Raw genomic sequence first — 21207 nt, 5'->3', positions numbered from 1 at the left:
TGAAAAGCTTTATTTCGTTAATAAAAACACAATTATACATAACATTCAATCACAACATTTTTTTCTTGCTGATATTTAAAGCATCTATTTTCATGTTGGCTAAATGTAATCCTCCCTAATATAAAACCAATCTTTTATTTAAATTAACATTTTTAAAAAAAAAAACATTTCATGCATATGTACATACACACACATGATGTATCACGACCTTTTGAACTGACTTCTAAACGCAGTGCTAATTATGGAGGGGCCCTAGCCACTTCCTGCAGGAAGGCAAAGGACCTGAAATAACAGATGCATTCAACTGTACAGAGTGGGAAGCTGAACCAGAATCACCACAGCCCAGCAGAAGAGGGAAAGGTGTCCCCTAGAGCTTTGTTCAGGCTCATGTCAAACAAAAAAAGGAGGTGTGGAAGAAGAACTCTATAAACCATCCATTTGTCTAATGTGGCAGGAATGACAGGGGTTGCAGATACCACCGTAGCATGGAAGATAACACAACTTTGTTGCTGTTCTACAGGCACAGTACTAGGAAGAATTCTGTCCACCTTTACATTCAAAATATTGTGGCTGTTTCCTGTACCTAAATACAGCAAGAGGATTTACTCCAAAAGAGAAAATTGTTTTCCCTCCTCCTCCTGCTAGCTACCATTCTGTTACTACTTTAGACATTTAAATCACTAACTTGCCTTTTTACATTTACATAGCTGTTTCGGGCTATCCTGGACTGCCATTAATATATGCTAAAGCCCTTAGAAATGTAGTCCTCTGAAGGAACAGCACTGTTTTCTACTTTCTCTTTCTTAACATGGAACTCGAGAAGGCTGGCCAGACCTTTCCTCCCAAAACATGGAAGGAAATCGTTTCAGTGATCCTCACTCAACTTGGGAAGCAGAAAAAATGTCAAGGAAGGAAAGGTCGGTTATCAATAAAAGTAGGAAAAAAATTCAAGTGTTCAATGAATTTTAAAAGTCAGGGAGGAAAAAGTAGCCAGCCATCCTGTATTTGGCAACTGAGTGAGTCTCTTAAGGGTTGATTCTGTGTATGTATCAATAACACGTTTTCTAAGGCAGCCCAAGAACACACCGATTCTAGCGTAAAAAATAACAAGGAGGAAACTAATTCTGTTTTACACTAAGCCAACCGAACCACCTACCTCTATCCTCTAGTACCACTTGTCACCAAATACAATCCCACTTTTGGGTGAAAATGCCATATTATACAGCAAAGGAACAGCAAAGCTCCCGAATTAATTCCTAATGTCAGTGCATTTCCAACTTAAAAACACAAATCCACACTTTTAGATTTTGGAGAATATATGCCATGACAAAGTCTTACAGTTCTGCGATGAATCAGTGTTCATACTTGTCAAAATAGACACAAAATGAGGTTCTATAAACAGCCATGCTACTCTTTGAAAACTGACCACCAAACTGAAAAAAACAAACTAAGGAAAGATAAAATAAATCGAAAGGAATACTGACTGATATCCAAATGAAGTAACAAAGATTATCTCAGACCTAGTCTCATGAAAGACAACTGTTCCTTTTTTTAAAAATTAATTTAAGACAGTAACAGTGAAAACTTAATTGAGGACTCCATGGATTACTGGGATTCCTTCAGCTGAAAGGGTGTAGCATGATAGCTACAACTTTATTACAAACCACAAGCCAACATGTAATTCCAACACCACCTGAAAGAGATAAAAAACATGGTTTAAGTCATTGCATCAATAACCCTGAGGCACACAAGCTTCTGAAAACAACTTTGCAAGTGTAAAAAATGAAACTTAAGAGTTATGAGGCGAACAGGAACAAAACATCTTTCTTTTTATATACAAATGTTTCTCTTCAGGGGATGGCAGCTAACTCCCTACTGGTCCCGAGAAAACCTGAAGATTGTCCGGGGAAAAGAGTACCAAATAACACTAATATGAGCCAAAGTGCAGTATATACAACCCACAGCTTCTAAAAACATTTGCCATGTACCTAACAGAAAATGTCTAAGGCATGGCAAGTAACAGAATACTTTGCTAGAACCTAAATTCAAGATTTGAGATAGGTAAAAAGTAAATTTCCTCTGAAATTTAAATCAGTCTTTAAATCTGTACTTCTCTCCTTTCCCCTTGCTCCCCATAGAGCCATATAGAAAAACGCTACTGAGACCTTCACTGCTGACCCAGACACCTTGCACGCCGTTTTAAAGGGTCCTGTCATTCAAGCTAGCAGCACAGAAATTTGTATTGGTATGATGGAATAGAGGGTGTGCCCTGACTGTAATACACAGCGCATCCCTATTGCAGACTACATAGAATCACGCTACATAGTATCATGGAATACATAGCTATTCATAGCACACATGTGCTATGAAGAAACTACCTTTAGTGATTTTTAGACATTTTTGTGTTTATCACCTAGAATTCAAAAGCAATCTCTTTAATGTGATTATCAGCCAAGACAAAAAAGGAGATTTGAAGGCAGGCATGGATATGAACCTTTTTACATCCCTTCAAATGCTATTTAACTACATGTCTTCCAAGGACTATTCCCCAACCCTGGACAGAAGCAGACTCTTCTCTTGTCCAGTAAGCTTGCTGGATACGAATCATTCTCTAGACAGTTATTAAAGATACAACAACATACAATTCCAACAACATAATTTGGAATTCCTTCTAAGGCAGTTGGGACTTACAAGCCTAACATGAAGATTCACCAGTAGCATTTTAGCTCAATGGTATATTTCCACACTACATTGTCTTGTCATTCTGCCTGTCTACTTATCCCGTTAGCACAGAGCCAGCACACTTTTCACTCAGAAACAGGTATCTACAACCTGTGATACCATTCTGATCATTAATTTGTTAAACTGACAAAAAGAAAAGGATTTAAGTAGGTAAAAATTCAAGAGAAGTGCGATGGGGAAAAGGGCGGGAATGGACAAGACAAAATGGCAAGAGAGAGCATACCTAAATCGTTCTGGAGTTACACTGCCATGAAACCCCAGCAGTTTATAAGAAATACATGTAAGCGACACAGACCTATGAAGTATTTGCCCATTTTTAAACCCAATTCTACTAGTTCAGTGGACTCCTTAATATAAAAATATTTCTTTGAAATCTTCTCCAGAGTCTATTTCATATTAAGATAAAGCGGCGCTGTTGGAGAAGAAATAAAAATGACAAATAGGCCATTTCATTGAATACGTAGGAAACAGCTAACCAAATGTTTGAAACTCCTCCCTGCATTAAGCACGTTAGAAGAAACGTACAGAAGCATTGCTTTTAATCTGTGTATGCTCTTCGTCACTACATTGTTAGCATCCGCATGGGCTTGGGAAATGTATTTTTTCTACTCTACAGTGCTTACCTGCCACCCCCGTAGGAAAGGCTACCAAGCGCTCCAGCGGAGCAAGCCATTTGCTTGGAAGCACTGTAACTGGCTCAGAATAGTACTTCCAAATGAGAGAGATCATCAAGGCAGCCTAGAATTGAAATTTTTATTAGCTTGGATAATAATACACATCGAAGTACATTTCCACTGCTATTTTGAATCAGTAAATCACAAATTCTAATTAAAGAGAACAGTTTATTTGTTATTTTACATTGTTATTAAGCAAGTCCAAAATATTTTTAAACTTAGTATGACTTTAACTTTATACACCATATTAAGAGGTAGCAGTGAGACGTTGGAAAATGCTGCTTTCTTTTGAGACCCTGGTTCAAGTCTAGCATAGACAAACGTAGTAACAGTAACTGTTAAATTCTGATGACTGTTTTTAGCCATAATCCTTGCCTGCTAGGAATCCAACTAGCTTTAACATTACCCTAAAGATATCTTCAGGTTGACCACTGTCATTCTTATTAGCAGCCAATTCTTTGGCATCAAGTCTGAGCTACAGAGACAATCTGATGAGGCACTGTGGCAAAATGTGTGGCAGCTGTAAGTGGAGATTTGCATCCTCATCAAAAGCACATTTTGTTTTCAAAAACATAAGCAAGATATATTTACACGTATCAGAACTTTCCTGGGTCCAGTGCCATATATAAATGGAAAAAAAAAAAAAAGTGACGAAAGAACTAAGACAAACTCCTATCTTGTCATCTCAAAACCAGAAACACAGAGCTAAAATGAAACTTGAAACTCCTTCCATGCACAACTACCAGCGCTTATCAGCAACATCTCTCCCTTCTGTTTCAAGAAACTGTTTCAGTTTGGCATGCACTGTGTCACTGGAATGTCAAACACCTGTGTGACTAATCATCAGCCAATAAATGCAGGAGAGAACTGTAAGACTACTGAGGATTTGGTTTAGTAATTTGTATTCGTAATAAAATTTTACTTACTTGTAAGATGTAGAACACAATATTTATAACCCATTTTATTTTGGCTAATTGGGCAGTTCGTGCTTTCACTGTTAAAAAAAAAATTACTCTGCATTATTTATAATAGTGCATTATACTTACATAAAACTATTAACATATTAATATTTCACTCCTCAAATCAGGACATTACACTGTTTAAAAATCTCCTTTCAAATGACTCATAGCTATATCGAAAGTACTCTTCTGCAAGAAAGTGCTAGGTCCATATCACACTGTAGTTTCTTATTAATGCTACTATGAAAAGTTGCAAAACACTGGTATCGTAGACAGAGAAATGTCACACGTAATCAAGAACTCTATTCCCAAATGAGAACAGTCACTGTGGTTACTAATTTAAGAACCTGCTTCAGATGAGCATAACGTAAATTTTTCTCTTCCCTAAAAAGGGAGAATGATGGCTTTAGCAGATGTACTTTTGCCTTATTTAATTCAGGAACACAGTTAAGACTATTCCTTCATTGAATTAATCTTGGTCAGGCTCAGTATTAACATTTCTCATGCCTATTTTTCTTCTGTTACAGTACCTCAGACCAGTATAAAGAAGCCCAGTGAAGACAGCACACCTTCAAACATAATGGTGGCCTAAAGTTTTCTAAAACGATGTTGGTTGCTAAGTAAACTACTCAAGTCTAGTTTAATTGAAATTACTGGGTTAAGAATAATACTACTGAAAGCAATCCAAAACTGCCAGTTGTAGATACTGTCCTTTCTCCAAGCAAGGAGCCTATAGACATCCATCCATTCTGCACAGAGGAGGCAGACAAAGCAAGTCGTCTCCTATCCTGTTAGCATCACTTAGTGAGTTTGGGTAGACAAGAGCAAAAGCTCTGGTGCCACAGGTTTATGTGTACTTTCTACCATGAGATGATGGATTATACTACTGTAAAATCCTAATCGAGACAAAGCACTACAGCTTTATCACAAAAGCTGCTGCATAAGGTCAAACACGATTGCAAAATGACAGGAAAGATCTCATCTGGTTACCTTCTAGATCAACACTTTCTCTCTAGCATTTTGTAGTACACCAACCAAATAGCCCCAACCAAGCAATGCATCCTTTTCCAGTGAAGATACGCAGCAGAGGACTTCCTTGGCTTATTCAAAACATGATTCAGTGATGAGCATCACTGAGAAAGAGTAAATAATTACACAGTGAAGCCCAGGAAATTCCTTGTAAGAATAATTTTATAGCTAAATCACTCCCTTACCAGTGTATGCAGAACTACACACAATTGGAAGACAAAAGCAAGCTCTCCAAAAAGGTTAAAGGGGGGGGGGGGGGGGGGGGGGGAAAAAAAGAAGAGAACACTGGAAACAGGTAAGAGGGGGAGGAAAAAGTTGAAGGAGAAATATACTTAAAATTGAAAGCACTCGACAAAATGTTTTTCAGAAAGTAGAAAAGGGAGTAAACATTGCACTCTACCATGAGTTTTAAGCTTGTCAGTCATTTTGTTAATCTTTCTTTCCAGACGGGCATATCTAGCAAACTCATCCATCATACTAATGGTTGAGAGTTCTTGCTTCATGTTCTGAATTTCAGCTCTCATTTGGGACTCCTGCTCTGCATCCTTTTGTAACAATCTGGATATCTAAGAAGTAAAGAAATAGTATCAGTTATTTATCCAGAATTCCATTGATTTTCTTTAATATGTATAAAGTATGATCTCCTGATTACATACTCAAAAGCCTCCCATAAAAAAAGGCCCTTCCATCAAGACACAGAAAAACCTTGGCTTAACTTCTGCAATGTTCTAAAAGCCAAAGAATTTTTACTCTCTTGTTCTGACTGAAACAAACCAAAAAGGGTTTTACTGTCCCTGTAGGGCAGTGATTTTCAACTTTTCTAACTATGGTTAGCTGCCTTTTCCTTCTCTATTTCTGCTTTCGTCTCCTCATCTCCCCACTCTCAATGATGCTGCCTTCTGAGACCCTTCAAACCTCCCAGGCCCTGCCTGCTGCTGCATCCTGAGCTGAACTGCTGTCCTCCCTCCTTGCAATTCTCATCACGTACTGCTTGGATGACAAGCACCTGATAGGTGCAGAAGAGGAAGGACTGGGGAAGCATTCCTTTTCATCACTACTCTTTCCAGCTCCAGCAATGCCCCTTACTCATTCATCATTCCCATTTCCAGCTCCAGCAGCCTCAGCACGGGTCAAAACTAATTAATGTGGAAACTTTATTCACTGAAGCTCAATTTTAGACCTCACCAATAATGCATGGCTCACCAATCGGGAATCACTCCTCTAGATTACAGATTGCCTAGTCCAGGCTGTTAGAAACACACGAATTGCCATACTGGCTCAGAGTTGCGACCCATCTAGTGCAGTATCTTACTACTTACCTCAAAACCAGAAACACAAATTTGCGTGAGTTATTTTTCCTACACCTTACCCATGTGTTTAAATGCGGTTTTCTTATAACATCTTATTGGTTTCTCAGCTAAAATTATTTCCTACTGACAGAAAAGTTAAAAGGTAATCACACCTTGTGTTAGCAAACATTTTCTCCCCTTCCTTTACTTTCCTACTTCCTTTTCATGAGGTACCACCTGCTTGTTGGTTCATGAACTCCCTTTACCATAGAATTAAAGACAGGAAGAACACAAAATCTTTTTCTTGCTGTTCCTTAGCAAATCTCTCTAGCTTTCTCAAGACACATGTATTTTTTTCCCCACAAATGATGTTCTCAGTACTTCAGTCAATGAGAACATTACACTACTTTCTGTCACAAACCACAGCAGAAAGTTGAGCAGAGATTTTCATTAGTCATCTACAGTAACACCGAGTTCAGCTTCCCAAATTGCTAAGGGTAATTTATGTTTTAAAGGATTTTTATCCGTTATCTATCAGCATGCACTGATCTGTGCGACAGAGAGGTTATTTACGTAAAAGGGCAGAGTGACAGGTATTTTAGCATGCTTGCTCACATGTAAGTTTATTTGGCAGTCACAGAGTTTATTGGTCCATAATTCTGTTATCCACGCTTCCACCGAAACGCTTGAGATCAGACCAGGGGGCATCCTGGTTAGTGATTGCGACTTCAGCTTTTCTCCTATGATGCCTAACTCCTTAACCTCTGTATCCACTGATCTCCCTTCTGAGCCACGGAGATGTCCATCTGTTGAAAACACGGACGACTGAGCAAAGCTGTCCTTTGTGTCCCTGCAATGTCCTAAGGGCTGGAGCCCCAGGAGCATCATTTAAGACGCCGATAACTCGTGACCCAGAACTTTGCTTCAAAGACCTGCTTAATCGAGGCTGCTGGAGCCACCCACTGCCACGGTGCTAGGTTCCACCATCTCGTTCTCCCCAGCATCAGCCTCTCAAGCTTCAGCTCTTCTAAGGCCAGGAGCCGGACTAGGCCCTGCTGGGCACAGCCGGCCATGCCTGACGGGCACCGCCGGGCACCGGGAGCCCTCCCGACACGGCACCGCTCCCGCCACCTCCCCACTTCACCTCATCTCTCGGCTGTCAGGCGGGGGCGACGCCACCGCCGCAAAACACCGCGCGCTCCGCAAGGGCCTCCGTAACGCCCTGCCCCGCGGCCTCGCCCCCTCCTCGGCCACCCGAGAGGCCGGTGCCCCCCCCGTCCCCGCTTTGTCTCGGCGGGCGGCGGCAGAGCACGGGCGGGCAGGGCGAGGGCGAGGCCGAGGCCCGCAGCAACCCGCGGGCATAGACGACGGCCGGCCTGAGGGCCTGCCGGCCTGCAGCCGCGCCAGCAGGGGAGGGGAGGGGAGGGGAGGGGAGGGGAGGGGAGACGGGCGGCGGGCGCTCGGCCGCGGCCCCGGTTTAGGAACGGCCGCCGCCCCCCTCCCCCGGCCGGCACGGGGGCGGGGCGGTCGCGGTGACGTCACTCACGATGGAGGAGCAGGAGGGCAGGAGGATCTTGAGAGCGTTGCAGAGGAAGACGGCGCTCAGCACCAGCAGCCAGGCGCCGCTCTCCGCCATGCCGCGCGCCTCCGCGGGCGGGCACGCCCCCTCGCTCCCCCGGCACTACCGAGCCTCCCGGGCGGGCGGCATCGCGGGGCGGCTCCCCGCGCACGTGGGGCGGCGGGCGGGTGTCTGCGTGAGGGGAAACGGGGACAGGTGCGGCCACGTGACGGGGGCTGGCCAATCAAGAGGCCGCTCCCCCTGCCGCCGGCAAGGGGCGGCGGTGCTTAGGTGCGAGATCCCGCCTCGCGCGGGACGGGGGCGCGCGCAGGGGGGCGGCCGGCGGCCCCGCCCCGCGGAGGCGCCCCTCGGGGGGGCGGTGCCGGCGGCCGCCGGAGAGCGGGGAGCGTCCCCCCGCCGTCGCCCCTTCCCCCCCCTCCCCCCCTCCAATCCGGCTGGATCCTGTTGCGGTGCCGCTGGCGCTGCTGGGATGGGGGGGGGCGGGTTCCCTGCGCAGCGGGGCTGGCTCGCAGGCAGCCGCAGCGCCTCGCCGTGAGGCACCCAGCGCGCGCAGCAGCCGGGCGGGAGCCGCCGCAGCTCCGGGGGTCGCGGCCGGGAGCCGCCGCCGCGCAGGGTCGCCATGCCGAAGAGAAAGGTGAAGCGGGCGGGAGCGAGCGGAGCCGCTCGGCGGGGAACCGCGCTGTCCGGGGCGGCCCCGCGCCACCGCCGCAGGGACGGGCGGGCGGGTGCGTGTGTGGGGAGGGGCGGGGGCGGTCTGACCGCGCGGGGACGGGGACGGGGCTCGGCGGGAGGCGGCCGCTCCGCGGGCACCGGCGCGGCGGCCGCCAGCGCTAGCTGTTTGGGGCCGGCGCCTTCCCCTTGCCAGCCGGCTCCGTACCCCCTCCCCCCCCGAGGGAGGCCCCGCTGGGGCGGCGGCGCACGGGCGCGGGCAGCCGGTGTCTGGAAGGTTCGGCGGGGGCTCGCCGGGCGCCTCGCCTCTCCGGGACTCGAAATCCGAAAGCGGCGGCGGGAAGGGGCGGGCGGGGGGGCGGGCGAGCGGCGGCGTCACGTGCCCGCCCGCCATCCCGCCCCGCCGCCGGCCCGGGGCGCCTGCGCCGCCTGACGCGCGCTGTTTGTCTTGGCAGGTGGCGGTGGCGGACGGGGAGGCCCCCGAGGAGGTAGGTGCCCGGGGCGGGGCGGGCCCCGGCCGCTCCCGGCCCGCCCGCTCACGCCGTTTCTCTCTCTTTTCCCTCTCTGCAGCCGAAGAGGCGGTCGGCGCGGCTGTCCGCTGTAAGTACCGGAGCGGGACGGGGGTGTCCCTGCCGGGCTGGGCGGGGGTGCCCCAGCCGGGCTGGGCGGGGGTGCGCGTCTGCGTGTGCCTTCCTCTGCCGAAAAGGGGGTTACCGCGGGCTGAGCCTCTCCCTTACTTGTTCTTTCTTCTCAGAAACCTGCTCCTGCCAAAGCAGAGCCGAAACCAAAAAAGTTAGCGGCAAAGGTGAGAGTCACGGGGAGGAGGGGAGGGAGAGGAGGTGGTCGAGCTCCTTGTGCAGGTGCCTGGTGGCGGCCCGTTTCGTGTCGTCGGTCACGGTGTCTGAACGTTCTCACTTGTCTTCGCGTGCCCCTTGTGGGAACGCTCATTTAGCTGAAGTATCTTTATCAGATGCTTTTGCCAGTATCTACAGGTACGTTGCACCACTGTTGGAGTAGGTCCTTGTTAAGCGCTCAAAGTATTGCTTAGAAGTGTGGGCGCTGATTCATGGGTGTTAGATGGCAGTTTGGTACTGAGCAGAAGTACTGGAATGTCGAAGCAACTGTACATAGGATTGTATTTCATCACTGTAACGAAAGGGGATAAAACACTCGCAATTTAAAGCAGTGTGTTAGGACACGAAAAAAATATTTGCATTACTTAGGCAGCCACTGAAAAAGATCTGTGTTTCCATTCATGTAGTCTAGCTTTCAGGTCTTTGTGTGTGTATGTGTAAGTAAGCGTGGTTTAGTATGATCTTTCAGTTTTTCGGTATAGCCTTCGCAGTGACAATAATTGAGGTGTAAAATTCTTTTGTTTCTTGGGAGAAATAACAGAGGCTGTGCATCTGTTGGCTTGTTGGTATATGTGTTTTTAAGTGTTTCTTTGTGACTACAAGCTTTTCTTTTTAATGTATGGATTAAGAGCATTTCAAATACACTAATATAGAACTCTGCTTTGCAGACTTTTTGATGCTTTCATTTATTAATCCTACTGAGCAGTTACTTATCAGTAATGCACCTGCATTCCAATGGTTTGAATGTCAGTGCGTTCCCATTCTCAAAGTTGTAAGCCTAAAGAATTTGGGGAAGCTTTCCAATTTTACTTCAGTTCTGATTTGCTTTTTTTCCAGTGCCCTTGTGTGGTGCATCTAATTCTTAATGCTGCTAGTTGATGTGGACTGATACGCATGATACTGGCTTGCTGCCTGTAACTACTTTACTTCTAGAAAGAAACATTTCCACAGTTCATAGCTGGGAACATATTCATGTAAACCAAGTACCTCACAAACAATTGTCATCTTAGAATATTAAGTAGAACACCTTGCACGAGGCCCCTATGGAATGCTGCTGTAATGGGAATATGTGAGCAATCTTTTTTTTTTAATCACTATTACCATTGGCAATTCAAATAAATGTATAACTTGTTTTACATTTGATCCTCTTTCTTCTAAATCTCATGCTGTCACTAAAATCTTTTGTCACTTGGAAACTTTCTCACTGTTAACGTAAAAATCTCTTTTGTTCTGATTGCGTTTTACTTCTCCAGCTTCAGTACTTTCTCATTTTAGCTATTTCTGAGCTTTCTTTAAATGGGTTGCAGAAATATTTCACTGTTAAATACCAGTCAAATGATGATTATTATTTTTTAAAAATTATTATCTTTTTTCTGTATTTGATCCATCAAAAGATGCTTCTTTGCATCAACTTTGTAACTTTTTAAAACTTTCCTGACAGTATTTTTTCTGGCTGGGAGAAGTTTGCTCATTATGGAGTTACTTGGTGGGTTTTTAAAAAATAAATATTAATGAAGAAAAATATATTTTGACAATCAAAACCCAGAAATCTACATCTTGTGAAATTGTCTGTTACCTCAATTTGTAATACTGAGTTTAGCCTTTATAACTTTTTTAAAGGATTTTTTTTTCCATTAGCATGTTTCAGTTGTTTTCTCTGTGCTCTTGAGGATTGAAAAAATTATCTTTTCTAAAAATAGGAGTAAAGAATTTCCAAAGTTTTGTGGACATTGATTATTTAGTTACCTGACATAAGATGCTTCAGCATTTGTTGTTGGTTTTTTTTTTCACCTTCCGTCTCTTGTAAATGTAATGTAACTTACTGCATGTTTGTATCCAGTGGTGTAAAACACTTAGAACTTTTGCTCAGTAGTTGCAATTGGTTGAATTGCATGTTGCAATTCAACCAAATTGCAATTGCATTGCAAAAAAAATGCCTGTTTTTATGAAGACAGTATTTTACATGAGCATTCACGTAAAATAGGAAATGTATTCAGATAGCTATTTAAAAGTTGCATGTGTGAAGTAAGGAAGTTGCATGTTTTTTGTAAGGAAGAATGCTTGGAGTGAAGATAGTATGGAATACTTCTGACCTAATGGTTTCTAATAGTAATCTGAGATACACATTTTTATAGTACTCAAAATATGCAAAAATGAGAACTTTGTATGAGTGAATTTTGGGTCAGAGATAACAAATTAGGACATAATTTGAAGAACATACTTATGAAATGAACACAATTTTTTAAATGAGATTAGACACATTTTAAGGTAGATCAGTGTAGTGGTCTTCTGCTTAGAGGTATAAATGCATTACGTTCTCTTGCCACTTATTCACATTGTACCTGGCCAGAAAAAGTGTTATAGTTTGTAATTTAATAAAATACTTTTGTTAGTATCATAAAGTAATGTTTGACAGATGGTATCAAAAACAGTACATTTATGTAATTCTGAACTGATAACAAATATTTTGTAAGTAGGGGGATCAGCTGGAGGACAGGCAAACTTTGTAGGATTTGGTTGCTGTAAGGAATGTCTGGGAGGATGTATTACATATTTATATGAAAGTAGCTCTTGAACAAATACTTCTTCCATACCGATTTAACAACAGTCATGTAGGTACAGAGGATGTAACAGATACTAACAGAAGAGCACTGAAAATGATACTTCTAGGTGATGCATTTCTTTAGGTTAGGCTACTGAAATTCCCGCCTACCAATATAAGAGGAAAAAGAGTGTTTGAAGTGCTTTGTATTTACAAAGTGGAAGGACTGCATTGCTATTTTTTTTTGTGCCACGAGGTTAAATCATATATTACAAATTCCTCTGTCTAGCCACTAGAATCTAGTTATCTTCTCATCCCAGATTGATTCTCTCATTTTACTGACTATCTGAAACTGTGATTGTTTGTCTATATATAGTTTGGAAAACTTTTTTGGCAGCTGAACTATGTATTAGCTCCTTGGTTGTTGGTAGTAGCTCTTGTTCTTTAGCAAGTCCATCTTGGTTTTGTGTAATTTTTATTATTTGCAAAGTTTACCTAGTAGGTCATAGGAATTTACTTACTGGAAATTTATTTCATTGTAGGATAAATCTGAGGACAAGAAAGCTCAATCAAAGGGGAAAAAGGCACCTAAAGGAAAACAGACAGAAGAGACAAACCAAGAACAGACAAAGGACAACTTGCCTGCAGAAAATGGGGAAGCTAAAAGTGAGGAGGTAAAGTTGTCTGCATTCTTTGGTATAAAGCAGCTGGGTAATTTACTGTACTGGTTTATCCAAACATCTATCAGAAACATATGCGGTTCTTATAATAGAATCTATTTCTGCCAAAAGAAAGACGTAGGCTATTGAAACGTTAGTAGATATACCTGGAAAATTCTAGTTGCCCTGAAAAGAGTTGCAGTGATGTGATAACAGTCCCTGAAATTAAGGAAGAAGGTGAGAATTTTACCAAAGTTCCGATACAGGATAACGTCCTTTAGAGAGGGGCTGTCTTCCCTGTGGGTAGGTCTTGCGAAAATAATATATGCAGGGTGTACAGGGGTGGGGGGGGTCTGTCTTTGGAGGGTTTCGTTTGGGTTTTAGTCTGCCTTTGCTGTTACTGGAAGAGAGGTTCCTTCTTGCTACAAAGTTTTTTGACAAAGGCAATATTCATTTCCTTGGGACTGGAAACAGTTTTCACTGAAAACCCAAAGTTGAAATTACTTAACCAAAGTTGAGGTAACATTTATAGGAGTCATAGATACAGACAGTGCTGGTAGAAGGGACAAGTTGGTGCAGAGGTGGAACAGAAAGTGCAAGAACTACTGATAGTTGTCGCCGAAGAAATGAACATGCCAAATCAGTCTTGGCTGTAATACTGTGGTAAAATGGCCGTATTGCCAAAGTTTTTCGAGTCACTGATCATCTAACTTAAAACATCCTCCATACTGTATTCTTTTTCTGGGATGTGGACATAATTTATTTTTCAATTTAGGACAAGATCTGTAGGGAGAAGCAGTGCCTCTTAGTAGGGCAGCTGTTAACAACTGGATGGAACACAAGTTTTCATGTGGTAACAGACCTAGAATTGGTCTCAGGTTTCTGCAATAGTGAATGCCTCACTCATTTTAATTAGTTCTGATTTGCTGTTTGCTGACCAGCTAGTCAGATGATTTTTTAATTTAAATGTGTGATTCATGCTTCTTGTCTGGTTGTTGCATTGAAAAGTAATTTTTTTCAGATAGGAAAAAAAGTTTATCTGAATTCTATCACACTGATCTATCAGTGTGCAGATCAATCTTGAAGTAGAGGAAAAGAGTATTTGGTTTTTAGGTAGATGATGTGTTTTGGTGGTTGAGAAAGGTACAGGATGGTACTTGAGTGTACAAGACAACTTACTTTGGGGTAACAGGTTTTCATTTGCAAGCTTACAGTGTGATCTTGGTGAAAAAGTTGTGCTATAACTAGGAATTCTTTAGTTGGCTTAACTTTCTGTATAGCTCTGGCTCTGTATTACTATCACATAATTTGGTCTTTTAATTTGTGCATGTAGTATTTCAGCAATACCAGCGAAAGTTAAATTTGGAAATGTTTCTCAACTGGGGTCTATTTAGTACACTTGTGCAGAGATGATGTAAATTTACACGGAATAGGTGATGACTTCTGGGGCATGTCTCCATGCTGGTCTCATGTTGGTCACACCAGCCAAAATTGCAGGTTTAATGTAATACCTAAGTCTAGAAGAGGCAGAGGTATAGTCTGTCCTGTTGGACGTTACTGTTTTCAGCCAGGACAATAGTGTCAGTGATGCTATTGTTAATCCACTATCTGGTGAAGGGCCAGTGACGACTTCTGGCGACGCTCGCAGAGGCCAACCCCTGCGAGTGGAAATGGCTTCCGTACTTCATCCTTCAAAAGCTTCCCCCAGGTGGCAGTAAAGACTGAACGGGTGTCAGGGTTCCTGTTCGGGTACTACTGTGATTGAACAATCTATTCTGCTGTGGTGCTGCAAAGCTTTAGAATAATTCAGTATAATTTTTATGTTAATGCATACGTTACATTCCTTTTTTTAACCTACATTGCAAATGCAGCGAGTTTTCCAATCTAAATGGAGTTGTAATTTTAATCAATTGCGTTTGTATGAACTTGTTGTGAAGTTGAGGGACGGCATATAGAGACTTGATTTGAAAGCAGTATAGCTCTGCTGCTACAGTTCAGTTTCACTGAATGTATTTTTACAAAATCATGTTTAATTTAATGCACTACTGTGTTTCTAAGTCTTAGTTACTTTAAAACACGGTAAGATTTGAGAATATGTTAAGTGCTGCACTGAAATTTAAATGCATGAAGTGTATCTTTTCTAAACACCCTATACGCAGGGATTTTAGCTCAGTAGATTAAAAAGCCCCTTCTTCCTGTCATAAAGGCAGTAATTATTGAAATGGGCTTTGTTCTTTAAAAAAAAATAATCCTTTGCAGTGTGTATTGAGTAGTAACAATAGCAACATTCTGAAATTCATACTGATGCGTCTGAGGAGACAGAAGCCTTTTCAAGACAGCTTGGTTTTAGTAGGTCATTTTCCAAGAGAAATAAGCAGATCATGACACCAATTTATTAACTGTAAAGCACGGTATGTAGAAACAAGTCATGGTTGTTCTGTATGTCAAGTTAGCTAACCTGCGCATTAAAAATACGACAAACTAAGAGGCTGAGTCACTTAGAAACTTTCTGTACTGAAGTGTTCTGTTTTTTGTCTTCTTTTCAGACCCCAGCATCTGATGCAGCAGTAGAGAAAGAAGCTAAATCTGAGTAACATCTGGTACTAAGTCTTTAACTGGTGGTCCTTACACCTTTCTTCTTGTACAATTCAGAGGAATATTTTTATCAACTATTTTGTAAATGCAAGTTTTTTAGTAGTTCTAGAAAACATTTTTAAAAAGGAGAGAATCCCAACTCAACCCTTTTTTTTACATATTTAGATAAGTGTAAATGCTTTTTTTAAGTGGTAAAATCATGTACTGGTTGTCTGTTTTCTATGAAACCAGAAATTAATGGCATGTTACATTAAGGAGAGGGCTTTGAAGCCTTGATGAGGCTTCACGTTCCATAGACTGTGAGGGACAGTTTTTTCTATCCTATTAAATGAAGCATAACACAGATCAGACTTTGGAATTCCTAATGATATGTTGAGAATGTCTTAACATTTTAGTTATTTATCTTTATCTATGGTTGTACCATCAGTATAATTGCTTATCTAATAAAACTGCTCCCTAGTGTTGGGTTTCTTGCTGAGTGATGTATATCTGTGACAAAGTTATTTTTGGTAGTTGCAGCTTTATTTTTTCCAATAACTTTGGAGCTGTGATGCGAAATATTTGAAACTTTTATTGTATCTTTAAATACTGACTAAGTAAGTTCCTGCATGGCAGACGTAACTTGTTATGTCAGTATTTGAGATACTGGAATGTCACATCCAGTTTTAAAGGACAGCTTGTCTACAAAGGTCAAATGAAAAATATTTGAAATACTCTTAGAAAAAAACCCAGAATTATAGTTTTTAGATTTTAAAAACTATGTGAATAAAAACAATTGTTCATAGTGTCTGTGATCACCAAACAAAAGCCAAATAAATCTTGATTATGAAAGGATGTTTCTGTAGCTCCTCCATTGACTACAACGACTCACAATCTAAGTGGTGTAGGTTTTGATTAACTGTTCCTGATATTGTTAAAAATGTACTTTTCAAGAGATTGGTGGTAATGCAGGCAGCGAGGAGCACGTAGAAAACCATATTGCAGTCTTAATCTGGCCTACCAGTTTGAAAGCGGATAGGCTAGTGCTGCTTCTGTTACCTTAAAAAAAAAAAAGTCAGTACTTAATGAGTATCAGATGTTTTCATCTGTTCAGCATCTAAGAGTTTGCATATGCACTCTTGTGTAAATAACTGCTTTAAGGAAGATACACAGAGCAATCCTCTTGAATATTAACTGATCAGATGGTGTTGCTGTTGTGTTGGAACCATATTGAAATTTCCCCAAATCCTACCTGAAAATCAATAAAGCTTCACATGTCTGGGGAAAAATGAACCTAGGCTGTGAACTTTCCCAGGTAGCTGAGTGTATGTAATGGAACCTGTAGAGGATGAGCTGTGGAACAGCCTAGGCAGGAGCAGGGAGGGAAGCACAAGAAAACTTCCCTTTTGGTGCTGATGAGCTGTTAGGTGAGCTTACCATGCTCTGAGCAAGTGTACCCACTATACAAGGTTGCAGGTTGACAGAGCGTCACTTCAAATAAAGCATACCCGTGCTGAGAGCTAATTCATGTAGCACAAAACTGTCCTGATTCTTCCTTGCTGGGTTTGAGAAAATTAAATCAATCTTGGTTGAAGATTTAACAGCCTTTCATCAGAAGAGGGCATATTAAGTATATATTACTTAACCATAAAACAAAAAATCAAATCACTAGACTTGATCACAGCATTACTTCAGTTCTCCCACAGAGTGCAGGGTTGTTCTGTTTTGGGATTATTTTTTTTCCCCATTTCACATTGTTTTGCTGAATTGCAGCAGGTAGTAGCATGGTTTTATCTTACCAGTCTATTTGATGCCAGTCAGACAACTGTCAACCCTGTCTTGGGAGGAGTCAAGATCAAAAAGTAACGTTCATTCTTTGTCGTCCCCGTCCGTCCCCCCCCCCCCCGCCTTGACCGAGAACTTGTTTATGCTCTTAAGTAACACCTGCAAACAGTATCTGCTTCCTGTACATTCTGGGTGCCTTTTTCAAATGGTGATATAGTTACCTCCTAAAAACCACTGCAGTTTCACCTCTAGCATTATTTTCTAAACAATGCTTTCATTTGAGAAAGCATTTTAGCATTTTTACCTCTTCAATATTTAAGCAATGTTTACCTGTTCTTTAGCTTATATATAGGATGTCTTCCAACACTGGACCACAATATGCTGCTGGTCCAATTCCGCCACAGCCGTGTTCCTAGCAGAGCGCACCTGGCTTTGGCAGTGGCTTTGGCTTCAAGTTCTTGGATATTCCAAAACTGTGAATTTATGGCACTTTTTCTAACCCCCCCTTTTCCCCCCCAATGCCCCCCTCCAGTTCCCTTATTTGTTGGTTTTGTTTAGTAGTAGCATGACATAGCTACATGACATTCTTTACTTTCTGTTTTTAGCAAGTGAAAACCACCAGTTAAATGACTAATAATTAAACATGCAGGTAAATACCCTGAAATAACCTCTCTCACCTCCTTTTACTGAATGCATACTTTTCATGTGTTTTGAGTCTCTGATGTTGAGATCCTGTTGACTTTCAACATCTTCTCTCTAACATCTATTACCTACTGTTTAATTTATTGTAACTGTTCTCTAATATTTACTCTTGGGGACAAAAAGTTATTTCATACTTTATTATGGAAGTGAAAGGACTCAGCAGGGGTAAATCAGTGACAGATTCTCTCTCGCAGGATAGAGGAATTTCCATGCTGGAAGAAGGAAAGGACAGAGGTAGTTGCATCAGGAGCACAGGAGCCCTAGATCTGTTGTGAGCAGCACAGCCCACTTGATGTGGTAAAGAATGAAGTAGGCTTTCCTAATTACATAAAATATGCCTAGTAAATACATCGGTGAATCAACTGGATTTTGATTGATTCTGCAGTAGACAGATAATATTGCCCTTCTCCACATAGCATGAAATACCAACATGTAACCATAAAAACCCACCAGTTTGGCTACCCGGAAAATGAGGAATTGTATATATTGGCACTAGCTGTCAATTCTGCCTGTGGAGAATTGGAGTGGAAGGCATTTAAATTTGTCTGACAAGAATTTCCATGGGCACGCTTCAGAAAAAGCATTCTTTCCTGTACAATACCAGACACAATTCGCTCTGTGCAATGAAGGAATGGAGTGAACAGCTAATGCAGATTTGCATACGGCACTACAGAATACATACATAATGGGGAACCATCCATTTCAAAATATAATATGAAGAGAAGAAAACATGTTTCTTTGAACATGTCTCTTGGTTGTATTTGTATGCTGCTACTAGTTGTTCTGGTGAAGAGAGTGCTCTTTCATACATGTTCATGCTGCACCATTCTGGAATTCATTTTCTAGTGTCAGCTAGGTCACAGCTCTTTAAAAAAGAGAGATTTTTGATGGATAGGATACCTGTTGGTTTTTTTTTTTTCTTGTACCTGAACTGTGATGCAGGAGCGCTAACCAGGCAGGAGGTGGTGAAGAGCAGGAAGCAGAGGCAGCAGTCTGCCTTCCAGGATGTGTCCAGGAAACTGCCTGCTGCTGGGCCTGCACCTCAGGTGTACAGAAGCTCTTTGTCAAAAGCTGAAAGCATGTCTGAGGTAGTGAGATTAGTAAAATACATGCGTAGTTCTACATTGCTATGTAAAAATATTTTACTTCAAAGGTTCTAGAAGTGCATACCAAACCATCACAGGTGGGGAAAGGAACAGCTCAGATTTGAAGTACAGCACAAGTATGCCCATTGCTACATTTACATTACGATTCATGCTGGGCAGAGGTGAGAAACAACTGCAAGAAGGAAAAAAAATCCCCCATAAAGGGGCTCCGGAAGCCGGGGTGGGGTGGAGGCGGTGCTGGCACTTGTTTGCAGCGCAGCAGTGCGGGGCACTGGGGCAAAGCTGCTGGTTTTGGAAAGGTGATGCCAGTGAAGTGATGCCTTCCTGGAGAGGGGTGGGGAAACACGGCTCCCTGAAGTGAGGTTTAGGGTAGCCGAGGTGCCCCTGAGCATCACACCCCACGTAGCCTCGGTGGCATAGGAGACCTGTCGGCCTGAGGAGTTAGGAGATCCGCCCCAAGTGGCAAACGGGAGCCAAAGACAATCGGTCGCGGGTAAAACCACTGTATTTGGTGACGCGGTGGTTGCAAACACGCTTGTGCTGCTGCCCGAGCTCCACCAACTCGGGAGGAGCACCGCCGTACCCAGCCCTCCGCCGGCCCGGGGCACGCCAGGGGACGTGCAAGGCAGCGTGCTCTAAGGCGAAGGTCTGGGCTCCGCACCACGCGGCGCCCGCTTCGCCCCCCCGGCCCCGCATCGCCCCGGGGAACGCCGGCCCCGCCGCCTGCTCTCGGCGCCTTGCTGTGGGCTGCAGCTTGGCCCCGCCGGGCCCCGGCCGGGCCGGGGACCGCGCCGCCGGGCCCCGGGGCGGCCGGCGGCAGCTGCGGGGCTCGCGCCTCCTTCCCGACGGGGCCGCGCGCCCCGGGCCCCCAACGGCAAACGAACGGCCGCGCCGCGCGCTCCCGAACGCGCCCCGTGACACCTCCCCCACCTCACAGAGCGGCCCCGCCCACCAACGCTCCGTCACCAACCGCCCTCCTCGCGCAATCCTTCCGCGCCCGGGCCTCTCGTTCCCCCACCGGGCGCCTTCTCGCCTCCCCGCCCGCCGCCCCCCGTCCCGCCGCCCCCCCCCTACACTTTCCGCGGCCACACGCGCACCCTCTCCCCCCGCCGCACGCCGCCGCCGGGCGCCCGGGACGGGGACTACTTTTTCCCTCCGCCCGCCCCCGGGCGTGCCCGGCGCAGGTGGCAGCGGCGGCACCGTGGCCGGTCGCGCGGCGGCGATGGCGGCGGCGTCGAGGCCGCGCTAGCGCCAGCGCAGGGGGAGGGGAGCCGGAGCGCGAGCGCGAGCGAGGCGTCCGGCGGGGGGCGGGGGCGGCTCGCTCCCGCGCGCGGAGGGGAGGGGAGGAGAGAGGAGGGGAGGGAGGGGGGGCGGTTGGCTGGCGGTTGGCGGTGGGGGAGGGGCGGCGCTGACAGGGCTATGCCGAGCCGGGCCCTGCCCGCGCCAGGCGCTGCCTGAGCCCTAATCCCTGCCCGGGCAGCAACGGCCGCCGCCAGCAGCGATTGTGCCGAGCGAGCGAGCGGCAGCCGCCGGGCCGGGGCCGCCATGGCTGAGCCCCCGGCCTCTTCCAGCTCCGGCGGCGGCGTGTCCCTGCCGCTCATTGAATCAGGTAAAATCGCCGGGGCGCGAGCGGCCGCGGGCCAGGGCGAGAGCTACTGCCGGTGCCGCCGCCGCTCCCTGCCGCCATCTTCCTGACCGTGATTATGAATTACAGTCACCCCGGGCCCCCCCCCCCCAGCCCCAGCCAGCCCCGGACTCATCCCCCGTCTCTCCCCGTGTCTCTTGCAGAGCTCTACTTCCTCATAGCTCGGTTCCTGACCACCGGGCCCTGCAGGAGAGCGCTGAAGGTGAGTACCGGGGCGCCGCACACTCACCTGGGCGCACAGGCTCAGACCCCTTGGCCATTCGCTGCCGCACAGAGGATTGAAGGGGAGGTGTGAACAGCCGGTCCCCCCGTTCCCCCTCCCCCTCCCGAGCCCTTTTGCGGCAGCAGCCGCTTGAGAAGCCAGGGGCTTGCTCGTCCCTAAGTCTGTATTTTTCCCCT

At 44.9% G+C, this 21207-nt stretch overlaps 3 protein-coding genes across 8 annotated transcripts in view; 2 read left to right on the top strand and 1 right to left on the bottom strand.

Moving 5' to 3' along the window:
• Position 1: 1 nt before the first annotated feature.
• Positions 2-21056, bottom strand: GET1 (guided entry of tail-anchored proteins factor 1). 5 transcript variants are annotated; one of them, XM_072846790.1, is made up of 6 exons: positions 8240-8517; positions 7309-7499; positions 5805-5970; positions 4343-4410; positions 3366-3480; positions 2-1693 (listed from the first exon to the last, which is right to left on the bottom strand). In XM_072846790.1, exons 2-6 carry the CDS (start codon positions 7399-7401, stop codon positions 1620-1622), a joined length of 516 nt encoding a protein of 171 aa, XP_072702891.1. In that variant the 5' UTR covers positions 7402-7499; positions 8240-8517; the 3' UTR covers positions 2-1619. The 5 variants fall into 5 exon arrangements, with proteins under 5 accessions (XP_072702891.1, XP_072702899.1, XP_072702883.1 ...); XM_072846798.1 differs by lacking the exon at positions 8240-8517 and adding an exon at positions 7838-8123; XM_072846782.1 differs by lacking the exon at positions 8240-8517 and adding an exon at positions 7626-7831.
• HMGN1 (high mobility group nucleosome binding domain 1) lies at positions 8749-16052 on the top strand. Of its 2 annotated transcripts, XM_072846828.1 has the most exons (6): positions 8749-8906; positions 9397-9429; positions 9512-9541; positions 9696-9746; positions 12880-13011; positions 15543-16052. In XM_072846828.1, the coding sequence occupies exons 1-6, from the start codon at positions 8892-8894 to the stop codon at positions 15588-15590; spliced, it is 309 nt and encodes a 102-aa protein (XP_072702929.1). In that variant the 5' UTR covers positions 8749-8891; the 3' UTR covers positions 15591-16052. The 2 variants fall into 2 exon arrangements, with proteins under 2 accessions (XP_072702929.1, XP_072702938.1); XM_072846837.1 differs by lacking the exon at positions 9397-9429.
• BRWD1 (bromodomain and WD repeat domain containing 1) overlaps positions 20563-21207 on the top strand; it is a 62564-nt gene continuing 61919 nt past the window's right edge. The window contains exons 1-2 of the mRNA XM_072846719.1: positions 20563-20772; positions 20952-21010. Of these exons, the coding sequence (XP_072702820.1) occupies positions 20709-20772; positions 20952-21010 (123 nt within the window). The 5' untranslated portion in view covers positions 20563-20708. The remainder of the gene's footprint in view (positions 20773-20951; positions 21011-21207) is intronic.

The sequence above is a fragment of the Ciconia boyciana genome, chromosome 1, assembly GCF_034638445.1.
Source record: "Ciconia boyciana chromosome 1, ASM3463844v1, whole genome shotgun sequence".
NCBI lineage: Eukaryota > Metazoa > Chordata > Aves > Ciconiiformes > Ciconiidae > Ciconia > Ciconia boyciana.
This window is presented reverse-complemented; position numbering and strand designations above follow the sequence as displayed.